The 24031-nt window shown below is 39.7% G+C and overlaps 1 protein-coding gene and 1 long non-coding RNA gene across 4 annotated transcripts in view; one reads left to right on the top strand and one right to left on the bottom strand.

Annotated features, from left to right (window-relative positions):
• The window catches only part of LOC101049059 (uncharacterized), a 30579-nt gene extending 25396 nt beyond the window's left edge, over positions 1-5183 (top strand). For all 3 annotated transcript variants that reach the window (XM_074385644.1, XM_074385647.1, XM_074385645.1), the window contains one exon: positions 3273-5183. In XM_074385644.1, the coding sequence (XP_074241745.1) occupies positions 3273-4993 (1721 nt within the window). In that variant the 3' untranslated portion in view covers positions 4994-5183. The remainder of the gene's footprint in view (positions 1-3272) is intronic.
• Positions 1416-23012, bottom strand: LOC141581141 (uncharacterized). The gene is made up of 2 exons (XR_012513692.1): positions 20323-23012; positions 1416-10339 (listed from the first exon to the last, which is right to left on the bottom strand). It is a non-coding gene; the product is annotated as an uncharacterized LOC141581141 (long non-coding RNA).
• Positions 23013-24031: the final 1019 nt, after the last annotated feature.

Here is a 24031-nt window from a genome sequence, read left to right as displayed (position 1 = left end):
GCAGAACACTTGTTGGTAATTTTTAAATTACCATTTCAATCTCGCTACTTGTTATTGGTCTGTTCAGTGTATCCATTTCTGATTTAAGCTGAATGGGTTTTATTTTTCTAGAAATTTATTGATTTCTTTTAGGTTTTCTAGTTAGTATACTTAAAGATGTTCATAGTAGCCTTGAATGATCTTTTGTATTTCTGCGGTGTCAGTTGTAATATCTCCCATTTCATTTTTTATTGTGGTTATTTGGATTTTCTTTTTTCTGGTTTAATCTTACTAATTGTCCATCAATGGTATTTATCTTTTTTTTTTTTTTTTTTTTTTTGAGACGGAGTTTCGCTCTTGTTACCCAGGCTGGAGTGCAATGGCACGATCTCGGCTCACCGCAACCTCCGCCTCCTGGGTTCAGGCAATTTTCCTGCCTCAGCCTCCTGAGTAGCTGGGATTACAGGCATGTGCCACCATGCCCAGCTAATTTTTTGTATTTTTAGTAGAGACGGGGTTTCACCATGTTGACCAGGATGGTCTCGATCTCTTGACCTCGTGATCCACCCGCCTCGGCCTCCCAAAGTGCTGGGATTACAGGCTTGAGCCACTGCGCCCGGCATGGTATTTATCTTTTAAAGAGCCAGATTTTTGTTTTATTTATCTTTTGGTTTTTTTGTTTGCTTGTTTCAATTTATTTTACTCTGCTCTGATTTTGATTTTTTTTTTCTTCTGGGTTTGGGTTTGGTTTCTTCTCTAGTTCCTTGAAGTGTGACCTTAAGAGTGTCAGTTTGTGCTCCTTCAGTTTTTTTGATGTAGGTGTTTAGGGCTATGAACTTTCTTTTTAGCACCACCTTTGCTCTATCCTAGAGGTTTTGATAGGTTGTGTCACTTTCTTTGTTGAGTTTGAAGAATTTCTAAATTTTCATCTTAATTTTGTATTTGATGCAATAATTATTCAGGAGCAGGTTTTTAAATTTACGTGTATTTGCATGATTTGGAAGTTTCCTTTTGGAGCTGAATTTCATTTTTATTCCACTGTCGTCTGAGAGAGTGCTTGATGTAATTTCAGTTTTCTTGAATTTATTGAGGTTTGTTTTATGGTCCATTATATGGTCTATTTGGAGAAAGTTTCAGCACTGTTGAATAGAATGTGTACTCTGCAGTTGTTGACTGGTATGTTCTGTATATATCTGTTAAATCTGTTTGTTCCAAGGTATAGTTTAAATCCGTTGTTTCTTTGTTGACTTTCTTGATCAACTGTCTAGTGCTATCAATGGAGAATTGAAGTCCCAACTATTATTGTGTTGCTGTCTATCTCAATTATTAAGTCTTCTAGTAATTGTTTTATAAATTTGGGATCTTCTGTTAGGTGCATATATGTTTAGGATTTTGATATCTTTCTGCTGGACAAAGCCTTTTACCATTGTACAGTGTTGTTCTTTGTCTTTTTTTTTTTTTTTTTTTTTTTTTTTTGAGACGGAGTTTTGCTCTTGTTACCCAGGCTGGAGTGCAATGGCACGATCTCGGCTCACCGCAGCCTCCGCCTCCTGGGTTCAGGCAATTCTCCTGTCTCAGCCTCCTGAGTAGCTGGGATTACAGGCACGTGCCACCATGCCCAGCTAATTTTTTGTATTTTTAGTAGAGACGGGGTTTCACTATGTTGACCAGGATGGTCTCGATCTCTTGACCTCGTGATCCACCCGCCTCAGCCTCCCAAAGTGCTGGGATTACAGGCTTGAGCCACCGTGCCCCGGCCATTCTTTGTCTTTTTTAACTGCTGTTGCTTTAAAGTTTATTTTGTCTGATATAACAATAGCTCTTATAAACCCCTTGTTTAGCGTAATATTGTGGTGTTCTCTGGCTTAGGTGAATAGGAAGCCATTTTCATGAAATACCTCAGGCCATAGGAGAAAAGTTATTCACATTTTCTAATTTTTTAATAATGGTCTGAGTTCCTATTTCTCTCATTAAGTATTATTCAATTTATTTGAAAATCTTTAAATTATCTTCATATTTTTATGATTGCTTTCTAAAATTTTTATGTATTTTTTTATTGGGCCATGTTGCCCTAGTATTTTATATATATTATAATCATTGATTAAAATTTTTACATCAAGAAAGCTATCTGTTACAGTCTTCATAATGTAGCCTTGTCCTGGGATAGTCTGAAACCAACTGTCTTGGCTAGAAATTCTGGGAGTCTTTCAGAAGAGTTCTTAGAATGCATCTTATCTGAAATTTTGTGTTTTTATTTTTATTTATTTGTTTTAGCTAAAGAACATTATTCATGTTTCTTCTCAATAATCACTTGCTACATCAATTTTTTTCCCCCCTGTGGCACTGTAGTCTCTACTGCTATAACATTTAACTTTGGTCTCAGCAGACTAAAGTTGTCATTTTAAAGTATGCCATCATTTTTCCCAGCACTTTATGTCATGAGAGACAAAAGCCAGTTTCTACAAAAGCCCATAGAAGCTAGAAATAAATATGTATGTGCCATTATTTTACTTGTCTTTAAAAAGAAACCAGGAGTTGGCAAATTATTGTTATTATTATTATTATTATTATTTTGAGACAGTCTTGCTCTGTCACTCAGGCTGGAGTGCAGTAGGAAGATCTCATCTCACTGCAATCTCTAGGTCCCAAATTCAAGTGATTGCCTCAGCCTCCTGAGTAGCTGGAACTATAGACATGTGCCACCACATATGGCTAATTTTTGAATTTTTAGTAGAAATGCAATTTTTCCATTTTGACCAGACTGGTCTTGAACTCTTGATCTCAGGTGGGGGGAAAAAAAAAAAGTCAAGCTGGTCTTGGACTCTTGAGCTCAGGTTTTTTTTTTAAAAAAAAGGTCCATTTGTTCTAAGGCATAGTTTAAATTCATTGTTTCAGCCTCCAAGTTTAAATCCACTTGCCTTGGCCTCCAAAAGTGCTGGGATTACAGGTGTAAGCTGCCATTTCCAGCCAGCAATTAACTTTGAAAAACACTGTTACTTTGGGAAGCAGGAAGAGCTGAGTTGGGAAACTACAATAGACTTCTCTTTCGTTCTATGTGGTTCTTTGCATTGCGCTTACTTGGGGTACTGCACACACTTAACTCATTTATAAATTTTCCTCAAATATATTTTGGTCAGTATGTTTTTGTTATATTTATGTCTGTGAAGAAATTAGGGCTGTCTTATTTTGCTGCACCATCTTGCTTATGTGGTTTCTGTAATTTTATAGTTAGATTTGTAAAATATATTTATCTGAGTCTAGCAAGTGGAATAATTTATTTTCATTTCTTTCAGCTATGTGTTCTCATTTTACACAAGACGTTCGGCCAGAGCAGAGCATTAAAGATTGTTTCCAAAAAGTAATACTGAGAACATACATGAGATGTGGCCATGAGAAATTACAATTAAGAAGAAACTGTAAAAGTGTGAATGAGGATAAGATGCCCAAAGGAGGTTATAATAAACTTAATCAATGTTCATCAACTACCCAGAGAAAAATATTTCAGTGTAAAAAACATATGAAAGTCTTTCATAACTATTCAAATTCAAGTAGAAATAAGATTAGACACACTAAAAAGAAAACTTTCAAATGTATAAAATGTGGCAAAATGTTTTTCATGCTTTCACATTTAATTCAACATAAGAGAGTTCATACTAGAGAGGATTTCTACAAATGTGAAGAATGTGGCAAAGCCTTCAGATGGTTCTCAACCTTTACTAAACATAAGATAATTCATACTGAAGGCAAACTCTACAAATGTGAAGAATGTGGCAAAGCTTTTAAGTGGTCCTCAAAACTTACTGCACATAAGGTAATTCATTCCGGAGAGAAGCCCTACAAATGTGAAGAATGTGGTAAAGCTTTTAATCATTTCTCAGGTGTTAGAAAACATAAGATAATTCACACTGGAGAGAAACCCTACAAATGTGAAGAATGTGGCAAAGCTTTTAATAATCTCTCAACCCTTACAAAACATAAAAGAATTCATACTGGGGAGAAACCCTACAAATGTAAAGAATGTGACAAAGCTTTTAAGCAGTCCTCACACCTTACTAGACATAAAAGAATTCATACTGGAGAGAAACCCTACAAATGTGAAGAATGTGGCAAAGCTTTTAGCCTGTCCTCAACCCTTAGAAAACATGAGATAATTCATACTAGAGAGAAACCCTACAAATGTGAAAAATGTGGCAAAGCTTTTAACCAGTCCTCAAATCTTACTACACATAAAAGGATTCATACTGGAGAGAAACCCTACCAATGTCCAGAATGTGGCAAAGCTTTTAAGTGGCGCTCAAAATTTACTGCACATAAGGTAATTCATTCTGGAGAGAAGCCCTACAAATGTGAAGAATGTGGCAAAGCTTTTAGTCATTTCTCAGGTGTTAGAAAACATAAGATAATTCATACTGGAAAGAAACCCTACAAATGTGAAGAATGTGGCAAAGCTTTTAGCCAGTCCCCAACCCTTAGAAAACATGAAATAATTCATACTGGAGAGAAACCCTACAAGTGTCAAGAATGTGTCAAAGCTTTTAACAATCTCTCAACTTTTATGAAACATAAGAGAATTCATACTGGAGAGAAACCCTACAAATGTGAAGAATGTGGCAAAGCTTTTAGCCAGTCCCCAACCCTTAGAAAACATGAGATAATTCATAGTGGAGAGAAACCCTACAAATGTAAAGAATGTGGCAAAGCTTTTAAGCAGTCCTCACACCTTATTAGACATAAAGCAATTCATACTGGAGAGAAACCCTACAAATGTGAAAAATGTGGGAAAGCTTTTATTCAGTCCTCACACCTTACTACACATAAAACAATTCATACTGGAGAGAAACCCTACAAATGTAAAGAATGTGGAAAAACTTTTAAGCAATCCTCACATCTTACTAGACATAAAGCAATTCATACTGGAGCAAATCTCTACAAATGTGAAGAATGTGGCAAAGCTTTTAACCATCCTTCAGCTCTTACTAAACATAAGATAATTCATACTGCAGAGGACACTTAAAAATTTGAAAATGTGAGGCCGGGTGTGGTGGCTCATACCTGTAATCCAAGCACTTTGGAGGCCAAGGCAGGTGGATCACCTGAGGTTGGGAGTTCAAGACCAGCCTGACCAACATGGTGAAACCCTGTCTTAAAAAAAAAAAGAAAGAAAATGTAGCAAAGCTTTCAACCATTTTACAAACCTTTATACACATAAGATAATTTATACTAGAGACAGACCCTACATATGTGACAAATGTGGCAAAACTTTTAACCAGTCCTCAAACCTTACTAGACAGAAAAAAATCCATACTGGAGAGAAACCCTACAAATGTAAAGAATGTGGCAAAGCTTTTAACCATTTCTCAAATCTTACTAAACATAAGATAATTCATACTGGAGAGAACCCCTACAAATGTGAAGAACATGGCAAAGCCTTTAACCAGTCCTCACACCTTAATACACGTAAAATAATTGATACTGGAGAAAAACCCTACAAATGTAATAAATGTGTAAAATTTCTAACCATTGCGATTGCTCAGCTCTTACTCAAAATGAGAGAATTCTCAAAAAAGATAAACTCCACAAATGTGAATAATATGGCAAAACTTTTAACCAGTTCTTATATCTTACTGAACGTAAGATAATTCATACTAAAGAGAAACCCTACAAATGTGAGGAATGAGGCAGAACTTTTAATCACTCTTCAAATTTTACTAAAAGTAAGATAATTCATACTAGAGACAAACACTACAAATGTGAAGAAGGGGCAAAGCTTTTAACCAGTCCTCAAACCTTACTCAACATAATTTATACTGTAGAGAAATGCTACAAATGCAAAGAATTTGGCAAAACTTTTAAGTGCTTCTCAAAATTTACTGAACATAAAATAATTCATACTGGAGAGATACTTTACAAATATGAAAAATGTGGCAAAGCTTCTTATGGATTCTCAAATCTTACTGAATGTAAGATATATTAGAGACAAATTCTACAAATGTGAAGAATGTGGCAAAGCTTTTAACTGGTCCTAAAACCTTATTGAAAGTAACATTATTCATACTGGAGAGAAACCCAACAAATATAAAAATACAGCAAAACTTTTAACTGGTTTTCAGACCTTACTCAACGTAAGGTAGTTTATACTGAAGACAAACTAGAAATGTGAAGAATGTGGCAATGCTTTCAACCAATTCTCAAACCTTACTAGACATAAGAAAATTCATATTGGAGAAAAACCTCACAAATATGAAGACTGTGACAAAACTTTTAGCCAGTCCTCAACTCTTAGTAAACAATATAATTCAATGGTAGATAAACCCTAGAAATGTGAATAATGTCATAACCATTCTTCAATTCTTTTTTTTTTTTTTTTTTTTTTTGAGACGGAGTTTTACTCTTGTTACCCACCTGGAGTGCAATGGCGCGATCTCGGCTCACCACAACCTCCGCCTCCTGGGTTCAGGCAATTCTCCTACCTCAGCCTCCTGAGTAGCTGGGATTACAGGCACACGCCACCATGCCCAGCTAATGTTTTGTATTTTTAGTAGAGACGGGGTTTCACCATGTTGACCAGGATGGTGTCGATCTCTTGACCTCGTGATCCACCCGCCTCGGCCTCCCGAAGTGCTGGGATTACAGGCTTGAGCCACGGCGCCTGGCCATTCTTCAATTCTTAATAAACAATTTATATTGGAGAGAAACTTTGGAAACATGAAGAATGTTGCAAAGCTTTTAACTGGTTCTTAAACCTTACTGAACATAAGATAATTCATAATGGAAACTAGCCTTACAAATGTGAAGAATATGGCAAAGCCTGTAACCATTTCTCACACCTTATCACACATAAGACAATTCATATCCTACAAATGTGAAGAATGTAACAAAGTCTTTAACTGGTCTTCAACTCTTACTAAACATAAGAAAATTCATACAGAAGATAAATCTTACAAATATGAACAATGTCACAAAGGTTTGGAAACTGTTGCTCACCTGTAATTCCAGAACTTTGGGAGGCCAAGGTGGGCAGATCATGAGGTCAAGAGATCAAGACCATCCTGGCCAACGTGGTGATACCCCATCTCTACTAAAAATAAAAATAAAAATAAAAATAAATAGCTGGCCGGGCGCAGTGGCACAAGCCCGTAGTCCCAGCACTTTGGGAGGCTGATGCGGGCGGATCACGAGGTCGAGAGATCGAGACCATCCTGGTCAACATGGTGAAACCCCGTTTTTACTAAAAATACAAAACATTAGCTGGGCATGGTGGCGCGTGCCTGTAATCCCAGTTACTCAGGAGGCTGAGGCAGGAGAATTGCCTGAACCCAGGAGGCGGAGGTTGCGGTGAGCCGAGATAGCGCCATTGCACTCCAGCCTGGGTAACAAGAGCGAAACTCCGTCTCAAAAATAAATAAATAAATAAATAAAAAATAGCTGGGCATGGTGGCGTATGCCTGTAGTGCCAGCTACTCGGGAGGCTGAGGCAGCAGAATCGCTTGAACCAGGGAGGCGGAGGTTGCAGTGAGCCAGGATCTACCTAGCTCAGCAACTCAAAGTGCTGGGATGACAGGCATGAGCCACCATGCTCAGCTGAAAGTTGGCATTTTTAATGTCCTAAAAAATTGGTTTTAAGTGGAGAATTTTCTTACCAATATAACTTCTGGATTAGTTAATTAAAATATGAGGCATACACTGTCCACATGTGAAAGAATAAAATCAGTTTGCATTGTTTATTGTTATTGTTGTTTGTTTGTTTGTAAAAGAAGAATCTTACTGGATTCTTACACAAAGTGTGGCAATTATAAAATTTGTTACAAAATATATCTTAGAAATTAAATTTATGAGTTAATGGTAAGTAAAGAATTCTAAATTTAATTTTCTATGATAACAGTACAACTTACATTTTCATAGAGACTCTTATTTTTAAGTGTAAATGTTAAATGTTGCAAAATAATAGAATATACTCTTTGGATTAAAAATTTTAAATAATGTTTATTTTTCATATTACAATTTGGAGAAATTTTTCACTCATAATTTTTGTAGTGAGTGAAGTTCAGTCTACAGTTTTTGTTTGTTTGTTTGTTTTAGTCACCTCACTGTAGGCAACTCTTTGGTCATTTTCTCTGGAAAAATTTTGGAGAAGAAATTATAACATCTTTTGTATTAAAACATTTCCTGTTATTTTGCATGCCAACTTGCTTACTGTGTTCAAACAGTGGCCAGTCTTGAGACCATAAGCAACACCTGCTCTGTTAATGTCTTTCTTACCATTGCAATCAGCACCAGAAACTCCTGCTGTCTCAAGCTTAAAATAAAAGCTCTAATGTACATTGGCTCCTCCCATGCATGGTACTGGGTTCAGAACATGATGTTAAATGTCAGAGCTCCTATGGTTATGACTAAAAAATTAAATGACAAAAACAGCTCAGAATTATTTTTGATACTTAATAGCCAAGTTTGTAACAAAGACACGAGAGTATTTGAAAAAATCAGTATCCTTGTATAATGTTTTAAATATATATTTTCAACTTGACAGATAAAACATCTGTAAGACATGATGTTTTAAAGTATATATATATATATATATATATGCATTATCAAATCCTTAATTTTAGGTAATTAATGCTTTACCTCACATAGTTAACATTTTTGTGGTGACAGCACATCACGTTGTCCCAGCATTTTTCAAGAATACATTACTATTGCCGGGCGCGGTAGCTCAAGCCTGTAATCCCAGCACTTTGGGAGGCCGAGGCGGGTGGATCACGAGGTTAAGAGATCGAGACCATCCTGGTCAACATGGTGAAACCCCGTCTCTACTAAAAATACAAAAAAAAAAAATTAGCTGAGCATGGTTGCGCGTGCCTGTAGTCCCAGCTACTAGGGAGGCTGAGGCAGGAGAATTGCCTGAACCCAGGAGGCGGAGGTTGCGGTGAGCCGAGATCGCACCATTGCACTCCACCCTGGGTAACGAGAGCGAAACTCCGTCTCAAAAAAAAAAAAAAAAAAAAGAATACATTACTATTAACTATAGACACCATGCTGTACAATAAATCTTTTGCCTGTATTACTTCTATCCAACTCTAATTATGTATCGTTTGACAGACATCTTTCTGGAGCCCCCTTCTAAATACCTTGGCATCTGGTGGTCACAATTTTACTCTCTACTTCAGTGAGTTTAAATTTTATATAATTTATGTGTAGGTAAAATCATAAAATTTTAATCTTACTGTGCCTGGCTTATTTAAACTAATATAATGTCTTCCAGGTTAATCCATGTGATTGAACATAATAGAATTTTCTTTCTAAAAGATAAATAGTATCTCATCAGATATATATACTACATTGTCTGTATTTACTCACTAGATGTTGATTTTATATTTTTGCTCTTGTGAAGAGTATTGCAAACAACATAGAAGTGCAAATTTTTTTATTCTAATTTGTGTGTGTGTGTATATATATATATATATGTATCCAATAGTGAAATTGTTGTGTTATATGGTAGTTTGATTTTAGATTTATTGAGACATTTGTTTCAGTTTTTATAATGGCACCCGGCTAGAAAATATTTTAAATTAGTAGGTTCTTAATTTCACTACCCAATACTTACGAGTCAAAAAGTAGTGGTGGCAGCCGGGCGCGGTGGCTCAAGCCTGTAATCCCAGCACTTTGGGAGGCCGAGGAGGGTGGATGACGAGGTCAAGAAATCGAGACCATCCTGGCCAACATGGTGAAACCCCGTCTCTACTAAAAATACAAAAAATTAGCTGGGCATGGTGGCATGTGCCTATAATCCCAGCTACTCAGGAGGCTGAGGCGGGAGAATTGCCTGAACCCAGGAGGCGGAGGTTGTGGTGAGCTGAGATCGCACCATTGCACTCCAGCCTGGGTAACAAGAGCAAAACTCCATCTTAAAAAAAAAAAAAAGAAAAAAAGAAAAAAAGTAGTGGTGGCAAGCCGATTTTTACATGGGGTCTACAATATTTTATACCACCAAATTTCTGAAATTACTACTTCTCTGGAGTGAAGGATACAGACCAACTTAGGAATGTAAAAAGTTCAGGCCAAGATAAAACATCTTGAAGAAGTTTTTTTCTACATGGACAATTCCTCAAGATTTTTTGAAAACAGGGATTAGAAATTAATTTATGGAAAGTATAAATTACCAAAAATTATCATATAAAAAAAAAGAAATGAAACCTTTAGAGTATATAAGGAATTGTGTATTAAACTTATTCTCACCCAAGAAGGCCAGGTTCCTGTAGTTCTCTAACATCACTGTTCTATACAAATCCTGCTGAGCAGTGTCCAGGCATTGCCACTTCTCCAGGGAGAATTCTATGGCCACATCCCTAAATGTCAACGGCCCCTGAAAAATACACACATGCACACACACACACAGATTTACAAGTGTCCATGGGCAGAATTTATCATTTAAGGTTAAATAAGAGAGTAAAGAAAATTGGTTCAGACTTACAGGAATGAATAAAATTATCTAACAATTTTTTTTTTTTTTTTTTTTGAGACGGAGTTTCACTCTTGTTACCCAGGCTGGAGTGCAACGGCGCGATCTCGGCTCAGTGCAAAGAAATATTCTCAAATGTATTCTCTAACTCTCACAAAGAGACTGGTATAAGCTTCACAAAAGCACTGTGTGTGTGTGTGTGTGTGTGTGTGTGTGTATATATGAATGATACTTTCATGTATAATAAAGTATAAAACTAAAGGCATAAACACAAACATGTACATTTTTAGTTCTATATTTACATCACAAAGAAACAAAGAAGGAGCTGTCCATACGTTTCAGACAAAAAAGAGATGCTGAGTTAGAAGGCTCCTCTTAAGTCTGGGTTAGGTGGCTCACGCCTGTAATCATAGCACTTTGGGGTCAAGGCAGGTGGATCATGAGGTCAAGAGTTCGAGACCAGCCTGGGCAGCATTGTGAAATCCTGTCTCTACTAAAAATACAAAAAAATCAGCAGGCATGGTGGCAAGCGTCTGTAGTCCCAGCTACTCGAGACTGCACCTCAGCCTGGGTGACAAAGCAAGACTCAATCTAAAGAAAAATAAAATTAAAAAGCACCTCTTAAACTTTAATATGTAAATTAAACTGAAGATCTTGTGCAGATTTTTTTTAAGAAGATATGAAATAAAGCCTGAATCTCTGAATTTTTAACCATCTCACTAGTAATGCCAATGTGTTTGGCCCAAAAAGAGTATTTTCCGAAACATCCAGTAAATGGAAAAGCCTGTGTTTTACCCAGTTTTTTTTTTTTTTTTTTTTTTTTTTTTTTTGAGACGGAGTTTCGCTCTTGTTACCCAGGCTGGAGTGCAATGGCGCGATCTCGGCTCATCGCAACCTCCGCCTCCTGGGTTCAGGCAATTCTCCTGCCTCAGCCTCCTGAGTAGCTGGGATTACAGGCACGCGCCACCATGCCCAGCTAATTATTTGTATTTTTTTAGTAGAGACGGGGTTTCATCATGTTGACCAGGATGGTCTCGATCTCTCAACCTCGTGATCCGCCCGCCTCGGCCTCCCAAAGTGCTGGGATTACAGGCTTGAGCCACCGCGCCCGGCTTTACCCAGTTTTTTTGATCTGTAAACAAAGATCAGAAGACTCTTCGTTTTCTAAAGACTGAGATAATGAAAAGGAAACCTATGAAAGGAAGGCGGCTGCCAGATTAAATGTGATGGTTTATGCACAGCTCTTCTTTAGCTACGTAAATAAAGATAGTTAATAATGACAGGAAAAATAAGTAACTCTATAGTGAAATAAATATTTCAGAGCTCTTTAAGTCAATTTTAAAATGAGCTGCACTAGGACAACATTTTATGATGTGGTGATGCACAGAGAAGAACACAACATCACTGCTGAGATATTGCCCCTCAAAAAGTAAATTACAGTCTGAATTTAACCATAAAGAGAAGTCAGTTTTATGCAGAGTTCAAGATGTAGTATTAGGGGTTGGGAGGGGCAAAAAAATATATAAAAAGATGCAGTATCTTCTACATTCTGTAATGTTTAATAACAACTTAAAGTAGTCTTTATCACTTTAGAGAGCAGGTATCTCCCAATAATTTCTTTTATAACTTTCAGGGTATTAAATGTCATCCTGTTTAAATAAGCATGTTCTTAATCCTGTTCTGCACAGAGCTAATGGATAACACAGATGAAACCCTCAACATTATGTGTTCTCCATCTTTACTAAGAACGCCAGCTTTTCCCCAATAGGAATCTTGAGTATCCACATTTTCCCATGTTCAACAGCAACAAACGGAACATTTTTTTAATTGCAGATTACACATTCACGGTGAGACTTCTGCATGGCATATAAAAAGCCATGACTGAGAAAGTGCAGAGATGGCTCTAGAACAATGGAGGCAAATATTTAGCAGAGGCCAGGCTCGGTGGCTCACACCTGTAATCCCAGCACTTTGGGAGGCCAAGGAAGATGGATTATGAAGTCAACAGATCAAGACTATCCTGGCAAACATGATGAAATCTCATCTCTACTAAAAATACAAAAATTAGCTGGGCATGGTGGCATATGCCTATAGTTCCAGCTACTCGGGAGACTGAGGCAGAAGAACTATTTGAACGTGGGAGGCAGAGGTTGTAGAGACCGAAGATCACACCACTGCACTCCAGCCTGGTGACAAAGCAAGACTATGTCTCTCTGTTTTTTGTTTTTTGTTTTTTTTTTTTTGAGACACAGTTTCACTCTTGTTACCCAGGCTGGAGTGCAATGGCGCAATCTTGGCTCACCGCAACCTCCGCCTCCTGGGTTCAGGCAATTCTCCTGCCTCAGCCTCCTAAGTAGCTGGGACTACAGGTATGCGCCACCATACCCAGCTAACTTTTTGTATTTTTAGTAGAGACGGGGTTTCACTATGTTGACCAGGATGATCTGGATCTCTTGACTTCGTGATCCACCCGCCTCGGCCTCCAGAAGTGCTGGGATTACAGGCTTGAGCCACCACGCCCAGCCGACTAAAAAAAAAAAAAAATTAGCAGAGACCCTTGATTATCAACAGAATTTTAAAAATTAGTTAAAACAAACTGATCATGGGGAATGAAACACAAGTAGAGAAGTTTGTGACAACTCAACGCTTGGTACTCCAGGAGGCAGAGCAGACACAGCTCTTCAACTGAAACATGTTTCACGTTTTAAAAGCCATGTTTTCTCTTTCAACTTTTTTGGAAATCCTTTTCAGATGACATTCTCTAGAGTAGGTACACCAGCATCTTCAAAAATTCCTTCAAAGGTGTCAGCACCAGCTGTTCAGGTGCTAGCCTCATACCCACAGATAAAAAAACTAAGACCTGCAGAAAAAGCCCACCCATTTCTGTTTTTTATAACAGAAGAGATTCAGGAACCATGAGCTGCTCCATGAATACAAAAATATGTTTCTCTATTTCTGTCTTCAGAAGTGTACCCCCACCACAAATACCAGCAGGTTCTGCTACAGTAATGAAAATATGAGTCACACTGACCTCTCCCTGTCAAAACCAAACAGAAGAGTCCCTGTGACCAAGTGCAAAGGTGAAATTTAACTCTCATAAATATATCTTGAACCCCTCATATGTAATTCTGGCCTCATCTCATAGTCACATGAGATGTAATTAAAACAACATAAATACTTTAGTCAGGTGTGGTGGCTCATGCCTGTAATCCCAGCACTTTGGGAGGCTGAGGACAGTGGATCACGAGGTCAGGAAATTGAGACCATCTTGGCTAACACAGTAAAACACTGTCTCTACTAAAAATACAAAAAATTAGCTGGGCGTGGTAGCATGTGCTTGTAATCCCAGCTACTACGGAGGCTGAGGCAGGAGAATCATTTGAACCTGGGAAGCAGAGGTTGTAGTGAGCTGAGATCATACCACTGCACTCCAGCCTGGGCGCCTAGGTGAGAGCAAAGCTCCGTCTCAAAAAAAACAAAAGCAAAAAAACTTTCAGCTAGAAAAAAAATCTGTGGAAAAAATACAAGTAAAGAGATTTCTGCAAATCGGCCATATAATCCTAATGAGAAGCCTGGGCTGATAACCACTTAGCTAAGCATTGCCTCCCAAACTTTAATGAGCTGAAAGATCACTTGGTAATGTTGGTCCAACTCTATGTAAGTCTGCAGGTTTGGAAAGGGTCCATGGATGGGTGTTTCTTTTTCTTTTTCTTTTTTTTTTTTTTTTTTTGAGACGGAGTTTCGCTCTTGTTACCCAGGCTGGAGTGCAATGGCGCGATCTCGGCTCACCGCAACCTCCGCCTCCTGGGCTCAGGCAATTCTCCTGCCTCAGCCTCCTAAGTAACTGGGATTACAGGCATGCGCCACCATGCCCAGCTAGTTTTTTTTTTGTATTTTTGGTAGAGACGGGGTTTCACCATGTCGACCAGGATGGTCTCGATCTCTTGACCTCGTGATCCACCCGCATCGGCCTCCCAAAGTGCTGGGATTACAGGCTTGAGCCACTGCGCCCGGCGGATGGGTGTTTCAAACAAGTCCCCTGTCAATACTGCTGTTGCTCCCCCAGTCTCATTATTAGCATTAGTTGAAAAAGCAGGCACAGCACAGGGTCCCTTACACTCAGTACTCCTGTCACAACCATGTAATTTTGGTACAAATAAAAACAAAAAATCTCCATTCACTCTTCAGAAGACGTTGTCTGCAGGCACTCAAAATGGTCCAGCATTTCACATACCAACACAGGCTCCCAAACAATAGCGTCTCTAACAAAACTAGCCTGTCCCAAAACCCTGGTAATAGAATTGTTTACCTTTATACCAAAAAGATTGGGAAAGCACCAAAATACGCATGTGGTATGTGCCCTGGCAGACTTTAAGGGGTTTGGGCTGTAAGACCAAAAGTTCTTTTGAGATTGTCCAAAAGAAGCCAGGTGTGGTGGCTCACGCCTGTAATCCCAGCACTTTGGGAGGCTGAGGAGGGTGGACCACCTGATGGCAGGAGTTCAAGACCAACCTGGCCAACATGGTGAAACCCCATGTCTATAATAATAAATAAATAAATAAGGAAAAAAATAAATAAATAGATTGTCCAAAACAAAGAAATATGTCAGCAGGACCTATGGTGGTTCCATGTGTGCTAAATGTGTTCATCACAGGATTAAGCTGGTTTATTCAGGAGCAGAAAATTGTCCTGAAAGTGTTAAAGGCGCAAGGACAGAGTCAGATAGCTAAATAAAAAAAGAAATTTTGGGCCAGGCGTGGTGGCTCATGCCTGTAATCCCAGCACTTTGGGAGGCTGAAGCAGGTGGATCACAAGGTCAAGAGATCGAGACCATCCTGGTCAACATGGTGAAACCCCATCTCTACTAAAAATACAAAAAATTAGCTGGGCATGGTGGCGCGTGCCTGTAATCCCAGCTACTCAAGAGGCTGAGGCAGGAGAATTGCCTGAACCCAGGAGACGGAGGTTGTAGTGAGCCGAGATCACACCATTGCACTCCAGCATGGGTAACAAGAGCGAAACTCCATCTCAAAAAAAAAAAAAAATTTTGTGAATAATAAAAATAAAACAATTTTTTTTTTTTTTTGTGATGGAGTCTTGCTCTGTCTCTAGGCTGAAGCGCAGTCGCATGATCTCAGCTCACTGTAACCTCTGCCTCCCAGGATCAAGTGATTCTCCTGCTTCAGCCTCCCTAGTAGCTGAGACTACAGGTATGCACCACCACGCCCAGCTAATTTTTGTATTTTAGTCAAGACAGGGTTTCACCATGTTGGCCAGGATGGTCTTCATCCTGACCTTGTGATTTACTCACCTCAGCCTCTTAAAGTGCTGGGATTACAGGTGTGAGCCACTGCACCTGGCCTAAAAATAAAAAGATTAGAAAAAAAAAAAAAGACAAAAAAAAAAAAATCTCCATTCTCAAGTTTTATATTCTTTGCTGGATCTTTAAAGTTTACAGAAAAAACAGAAGGCTGAAATGTCTGAATAAGTCTGTATTTTAAAAATAACATGTACACATAAACTAACGCAATGTTTATTAAGCAGGTACTATGTGCTCTAGAGTATGTTACAGCACACTGTGCTGGGAATAACATATTATGTGATTAAATCCTAATAACACCTTGAAAGTTCATACTATGTGTTCAATAATTTTCAGGATTTAGATTAAGGACCCAGAAATATTATTTCTTCCTCTGTTTCTCTATCATTGATTTTCTTAAAAACATAAACTAAAGGCTAAATGTAGACAGATGAAGATCTGCAGATAAAGAAATATAAACACAGAACAAAAAAAAAGAAAGAAAAAAAGACAAAATTAAAAAAGAGAAAAAAGAAATATAAACATAGAAAGAATTTAATGTAGTTTAGAGAAAATTTTTTGTGTTTATAATATTTACTTGTTTGTGACTTGTGGAGCGACTACTAGATCTGCAGGAATACAAAACAAGTTGCCAAATGGAATGTTTCTGTAAGCAATGGTTTTAATACAACATTTAAAAATTAAGATCTTGAAATGTATACCTTATTTTTCTTATGTATCTGCTTTTGGGTTTCGGGATATTGTGAGCACAAGCTCTAGACAGTCAGCACAATTTACCAGCCAAAACTTGAATCTTTATAAATCAGTTTCATAAGGAAAGACTCCAGAGTGGGGCCAGACCTAAATAACACCTCCAAAAAGGGTGAATCTGATCAGAACTGGGGCAGGGAAAAGACCCTAGGTAGAATTTGTTTTCAATTCCTCTGGGGTATTTCCAGTTCTGTTTTTCCTAAGCTTACCTAAAAACTGAAATTTCAGAGTTTATGTGACTTTAATCTATTTTGGCCGCTGCTTTGTCAATTTTATAACATATATTAATAAGCAATTTAAGTGAATCTTTTAAAGTTTTCTAGGATAATTTTATTAGAAAATAAATATGTATTACTAGAAAAGTAAAAAAAAAATAACTTCAGTTCATAAATATCCCTTCAGATAATAACATCATAAGTCACAAGAATATTTAAAAAGTGGCCCCTTTTTTTTCTACAAATACCTATTCATTGTACCAAACATATGATGCTTAATTCAATCATGTATCCAATTGCTAGTCTAGATAAAAGTTCCTAAATGGGAGGGACTATGACTGCTTCATCTATTTTTTGAATAACCATAGGTATTGAAAGCAATGACTTTGTTTGTTTGAGTCATCAGAACTCCTTTTTGTCTTTTACCCAAGTACCAGTAAACTTGAGAAACTCTCATCTGGGTATCAACGGAAGTTATCTCTTATATCAGGGAGAAGAAAACACAGGAAGCAGAATTAATCATTCTTGTTAGCCTGACACAATTCTGCCCTGGGCATTCGCAAATGTCTTACTTAAAGACACCTAGCTGATTGTGAGCGGGTTCCCAGTGACCCAGGGCTCATGGCACAATAATTACCCAGGCTGAAGAAACTCAGGCTGATTCTAAATAAAAAATGGAACTGCCTTGGTGGAGCTCCAGAAGCTGGATCACCTATCTTGATTTGCTAGCTTTGGGGTAAAAAGAAGGACAAGAATACTCTACTCAAATATCAAAATTTAAAGGTATAGTTTTGGTCATGGCTCTGGCTCTGGATACTTTGGGGCCTTGATCTCTCACTCTTAAGATGCTTGTTTACACTTACAGATTCTGTCATCAGATTCAATTTACACCTGGAGCCTCTCACATAACTGTAGCGGTCACTAAACAAGATCTGAAAAGCTTAAAGAGCCATATTCTCAAAGGGGGTGGGGGGTGGTCTTTAAGATTTCTATGTTGATGGCCTGGCAAGGTGGCTCACACCTGTAATCCCAGCACTTTGGTAGGCCGAGATGGGCCAACTATTCCATCTTTGACAAAGCTGATGAGAGGAATGTAAAAAGAATTCCCCATTTAATAAATGGTGCTGGAACAACTAGCTAGTACTATGCAGAAGATTGAAACTGGGCACCTTCCTGACACCATATATAAAAATCAACTCAAGATGAATTAAAAACTTGAATTCAAAACTTATAATTAAAAAAAAAAAAAAACCTGGAAGATAAATAACCTAGAAAATACCATTCTAGGCATAGAAACTAGCAAAGATTTTATGATGAAGATACCAAAAGCAATTGTAATAAAAGAAAAAATTGACAAATGGAACCTAAAGAGCTTTTGCACAGCAAATTTCTTAAAATTGCAAACTATTTTCTTACAGAGATTTAATGTCCAGAATGAAAAAACTAAAATAAGTTGACAAGAAAACAACATACCACTGCATTAAAAAGTAGGCAAAAAACACAAACATGTGGGGGCTGGGCGCTGTGGCTCACATCTGTAATTCCAGCACCTTGGGAGGCTGAGGCAGGCGGATCACCAGGTCAGAAGTTCCAGATCAGCCTGACCAACATGGTGAAACCCCATTCTACTAAAATTACAAAAGTTAGCCAGGTGTGGCAGCACACGCCTGTAATCTCAGCCACTCTGGAGGCTGAGGCAGGAGAATCGCTTGAATGTGAGAGGCAGAGGTTGCAGTGAGCCGAGATCGCACGATTGCACTGCAGCCTGGCAACAAGGGCAAAACTGTCTCAAAAAACAAACAGGACGGGCGTGGTACTCACGCTGTAATCCCAGCACTTTGGGAGGCCGAGGCGGGCGGATCACGAGGTCAGGAGATAGAGACCATCCTGGCCAACATGGTGAAACCCCGTCTTTAATAAAAATACAAAAAAATAGCCTGGCGTGGTGGCACGTGCCTGTGGTCCCAGCTACTCGGGAGGCTGAGGCGGAAGAATCGCTTGAACCCAGGAGGCGGAGGTTGCAGTGAGCCAAGATCGCACCATTGCACTCCAGCCTGGCGACAGAGCAAGACTCCATCTCAAAAAAAAAAAAAAAAGTGAGTAACAGATCAGGAACCGTTGCTCATGTAATCCCAGCACTTTGAGACGCCAAGGCGGGTGGATAAACAAGGTCAGCAGTTTGAGACCACGCCTGTCAAACATGGTGAAACCCCATCTCTACCTAAAAAAAAAAAAAAAATAGAAAAATCAGCCCAGCACAGTGGCTCACGCCTGTAGTCCTAGCTACTTGGGAAGTTGAGGCAGAAAAATCGCGTGAACTCGGGAGGTGGAAGTTGCAGTGACCAGAGATCACGCCACTGCACTCCAGCCTGGGCGAAGAAGCAAGACTCCATCTCAGGACAACAACAAAAAAGATACCACGTAACTGTACCTAACCAATTACTAAATTCGGTTTTCTTCATTATTTTATTAAAAACTTTCCTTCAAGCCTCTCCCATAGACCACAAACTACAAACCAAACCATAGCTGAGTGCTTTACAATTCTAGAACCACTCTTTGATTAAACTCTTTATTTATTATTATTATTATTTTTTTTTGAGACGGAGTTTCGCTCTTGTTACCCAGGCTGGAGTGCAATGGCGCGATCCCGGCTCACCGCAACCTCCGCCTCCTGGGTTCAGGCAATTCTCCTGCCTCAGCCTCCTGAGTACCTGGGATTACAGGCACACGCCACCATGCCCAGCTGATTTTTTGTATTTTTAGTAGAGACGGGGTTTCACCATGTTGACCAGGATGGTCTCGATCTCTTGACCTTGTGATCCACCCGCCTCGGCCTCCCAAAGTGCTGGGATTACAGGCTTGAGCCACCGCGCCGGGCCTTATTATTTTTTTTTGAGACGGAGTTTCGTTCTTGTTACCCAGGCTGGAGTGCAATGGCGCGATCTCGGCTCAGCGCAACCTCCGCCTCCTGGGTTCAGGCAATTCTCCTGCCTCAGCCTCCTGAGTAGCTGGGATTACAGGCACGCACCACCATGCCCAGCTAATTTTTTGTATTTTTAGTAGAGACGGGGTTTCACCATGTTGACCAGGATGGTCTCGATCTCTTGACCTTGTGATCCACCCGCCTCGGCCTCCCAAAGTGCTGGGATTACAGGCTTGATCCACCGCACCCGGCCAATTCTTGAATGTTTTTGCAGAGACTCCCATACATTATTAACAGGAGGAAATAGGAACTGGGAACCCCACAGAACAAAGCTCTGTTAATTCATGAAGCCGCACACCAAGTCAGGATTCTTCCCTGACGACCCTTTCATGGTTCCTGCACAATCCGGGAGTGACGCGGCACAGCGGGTGCAGAGCTGCCCAGAGAGGGCTCCAGGCCAGGCTCAGTCACTGCGCAGGGAACAGACAGGACGCCCGGCGCCGCTGTCAGTGCAGCAGCCATTTTATGGCTGAAGGGGACTGAGGCCGAGCTGGGCCAAGAGAACTCGGCGCAGATTGCGGAGCTGACTGCGGTGAGGACTGAGTCCAGCCACAGCCGCTTCTCACTGGTTCTACCCAACCCCTTCCCCTCCCTCGCGATGTCGGACTAGCAGTCTCACCATTTCTAGGCTTCCAGGGGATCCCAGCGTCTTAACTGTGGGGCTCCCAATGCCTGCAGGTCAGGGAGCCACAGAGGGTGGGTTTCTAGGAGCCGAGAACACAGAGGAATGAACAGGAGGCCCGGAGTCCTGGCTGCAGTGAGACAGAGGACCCGCCATATCCCGGAAGCTGTCCTGGCTGCTTCAGCTGCGTGCCTGATTGGACGATTCACTGTCCAGCGTCGCTGATTGGATAACGTTTAAAACCCCACCTCTTAGGCGCTGAGTGACAGATATGGATTAGATGCCAGCCTGAAGAGAAAGTGACAGCCTAGGCTGCAGTATTTTCATGCAGAGCTTCCTCCCTAAACTGAGCTAGGCCCACCCCAAAGGGTATTTGCATTCAACCTTGTGTGTAAGGTCATATGCATTTGTAAATAATATATCACATGGCTATACATAAATGAAAAGAGTATTATAACAAATGTTTTAGAATTTCAGCTTTTCTTTTTTTTTTTTTTTTTTTGGCCAAGGCATGTGGATCACGAGGTCAGCCTGGCCAAGATGGTGAAACCCCATCTCTACTAAAAAATACTCTCTGGCCCCTATGGTGGTGGCGGCCAATACTTTGCCAAACCACGAAACCAAGGTGACTATGGCGGTTCCAGTAGCAGCAGTGGCTATGGCAGTGGCAGAAGATTTTAATTAGGAAACAAAGCTTAGCAGGAGAGGAGAGCCAGAGAAGTGACAGGGAAGCTACAGGTTACAAGATTTGTGAAGTCAGCCAAGCACAGTGGTGGCACAGCCTAGCTGCTACAAAGAAGACATGATTTAGACAAATACTCATGTGTATGGGCAAAAAACTCGAGGACTGTATTTGTGACTAATCGTATAACAGGTTATTTTAATTTCTGTTCTGTGGAAAGTGTAAAGCATTCCAACAAAGGGTTTTAATATAGATTTTTTTTCTTTTTCTTTTTTTTGTTTTTTCGCATCCATGCTGTTGATTGCTAAATGTAACAGTCTGATCGTGACGCTGAACAAATGTCTTTAAAAAAAAAAAAAAAAAAATTAGCCGGGCGTGGTGGCCCTGTAATTCCAGCTACTCAGAAGGTTGAGGCAGAAAATTGCTAGAACCTGGGAGTAAGAGGTTCCAGTTAGCCAGGATCACGCAACTGCACTCCAGCCTGGGCAATAGTGCAAGACGACTTCTCACAAACAAAAAAAAAAAGATTGTAAAATATGTATGGAAACATAGAGTGGTCAAAAATGACAAATTTGGTAGATTTATTTATAAAGCCTTATTATAATTTGCTTCAGTATAGATAAGAGACTAATATAAAAGTAAAAGTTTATTTCTCTGGACAAAAATTTTGTACTTTTTTTTTTTTTTAGAGATGGGGTTTCCCCATGATGGCCAGGCTGGTCTTGAACTCCTGACCTCAGGTAATCCACCCACCTCAGCCTCCCAAAGTGCTAGGATTACATGGAAAACACTGTCAAATTAAAAATGGTGTTCGACCTTCTTTAACTTATATTTTAATAAATGTTATTAATGTTTATTCCAAAATTGTTTACAAATTTTCCTTTTTTTTGGAAATAGAGTCACTCTGTCACCCAGTTTGGAGTGCAGTGGCACAATCTCGGCTCACTGCAACCTCCGCCTCCCAGTTTCAAGCAATTCTCCTGCCTCAGACTTCTGAGTAGCTGGGACTACAGGTGCACGCCACCACACCCGGCTAATTTTTTTTTGTTCTTCGTAGAGATGGAGTTTCACCGTGTAGCCAGGATGGTCTCAATCTCCTTACCTTGTGATCCACCCACCTTGACATCCCAAAGTGTTGGGATAACAGGCATGAGCCACCACACCTGGACTACAATTTCTTAAAATCTAAGATACCTGAGTATACGCTATTAGTCATAATCATTCTTATGACTATGTTATTATTATAAATTATTGTAGGCCACAGACATAATCAACTTCTTTTCATTTGTTTCTTTATAACCATTTAAGGTTAATAGTTTAATTCTGATGTAGTTTCTAAAAACTTCAAAAGCATGCGAAATTCTAGAGTATCATGTCTTTAAGGAGGTTTATGAAAAGATGAAAATGATCCAGACAAGTTGAGTACAGGTTTCTGATAATTTGAGAATCATATTGTTCAGACTGGGTAAGGATTGTATAAATTCTAATGAAGAAACTGACTCATAAAATTTATAACCCAGGCCGGGTGTGGTGGTTCACGCCTGTAATCCAAGCACTTTGGAGGCCAAGGCAGGAGAATCACCTGAGGTTGGGAGTTCAAGACCAGCCTGAGCAACATGGTGAAACCCCGTCTTAAAAAAAAAAAAATTATAACCCAGGGAAAATAAAAATTGATTAAATATTAGGAAAAGACTCTTTAACATGTTTATGCCAAATCTGCCAGTACTGAATTTTTTAGCTATGTCTGCCATTTGAATCAACTTTGTGGTCCATGTCAAATTACCTATGACAGTTATCAGTGCTATGCACCAAAAATGGAGAAACAAAGCCTGGTATTTAAGGGAAAATAAATTTTATGTTAAATGTGGACTCATGGAAAACCTAGAAAGCCAACAGTTCCTTGTTTATTCCTGGTTTCTTATAGCTTTTATTATTGAAAGTGTTGTATTCAATTACTCATCACAGATGAGATAAACTAATGTAAGTTAAATATAAATTAGGCTGGGCATGGTGGCTCACACCTGTAATCCCAGAACTTTGGGAGGCCGAGGTGGTCATATCATCTAATGTTAGAAGTTCAAGACCAGCCTGACCAAAATGGTGAAACCCTGTCTCTACTAAAAATACAAAAGGTAGCAGGGCATGATGGTGGGCACCTATAATCCCAGCTACTCCGGAGGCTGAGGCAGGAGAATCACTAGAACCTGGGAGGCAGAGGTTGTGGTGAGCCAAGATGGCACTACTGCACTCCAGCCTGGGCAACAAGAGCAAAACCCTGTCTCAAAAAATAATAATAGGCCGGGCGCTGTGGCTCACGCCTGTAATTCTAGTACTCTGGGAGGCCGAGGTGGGTGGATCACCTGAGGACAGGAGTTTAAGACCAACCTGGCCATCACGGTGAAACCCCATCTTTATAAAAAAAAATAATGGCTGGGCGCGGTGGCTCAAGCCTGTAATCCCAGCACTTTGGGAGGCCGAGGCGGGTGGATCATGAGGTTGAGAGATCGAGACCAGCCTGGTCAACATGGTGAAACTCCGTCTCTACTAAAAATACAAAAAATTGGCTGGGCATGGTGGCACGTGCCTGTAATCCCAGCTACTCAGGAGGCTGAGGCAGGAGAATTGCCTGAACCCAGGAGGCGGAGGTTGTGGTGAGCCGAGATCGCGCCATTGCACTCCAGCCTGGGTAACAAGAGCGAAACTCCGTCTCAAAAAAAAATAAAAATAAAAATAATAATAATAATAATAATAATAGAGAGTTTGTCTTCTGAACACTAGATCTGGCTAGTTGTATTCACTCAGAGCAGTAGAAACCTGTGAACATGACAGTGAGCTAGTTTGGGGCCCAGGCTCAAATTGTCTTGAATGCTCTGTTTTTATTTCACAATGCTGCCATCTCTGTAGGAAAAGCCTGTGTTAGCCAGCTGGAGAATAAGATCATGGACAGGAGAGACAAGGGGCCCCTGTTGACAGCTCCAGAAGCAGAAGCTCACTCCCAGAAATACAGCTGTTTAGTAAACAAGC

This window comes from Saimiri boliviensis, chromosome 14, assembly GCF_048565385.1.
Source record: "Saimiri boliviensis isolate mSaiBol1 chromosome 14, mSaiBol1.pri, whole genome shotgun sequence".
Lineage (NCBI taxonomy): Eukaryota > Metazoa > Chordata > Mammalia > Primates > Cebidae > Saimiri > Saimiri boliviensis.
Note: the sequence above shows the minus strand (reverse complement) of the source record. Positions and strands in the feature narration are given on the sequence as shown.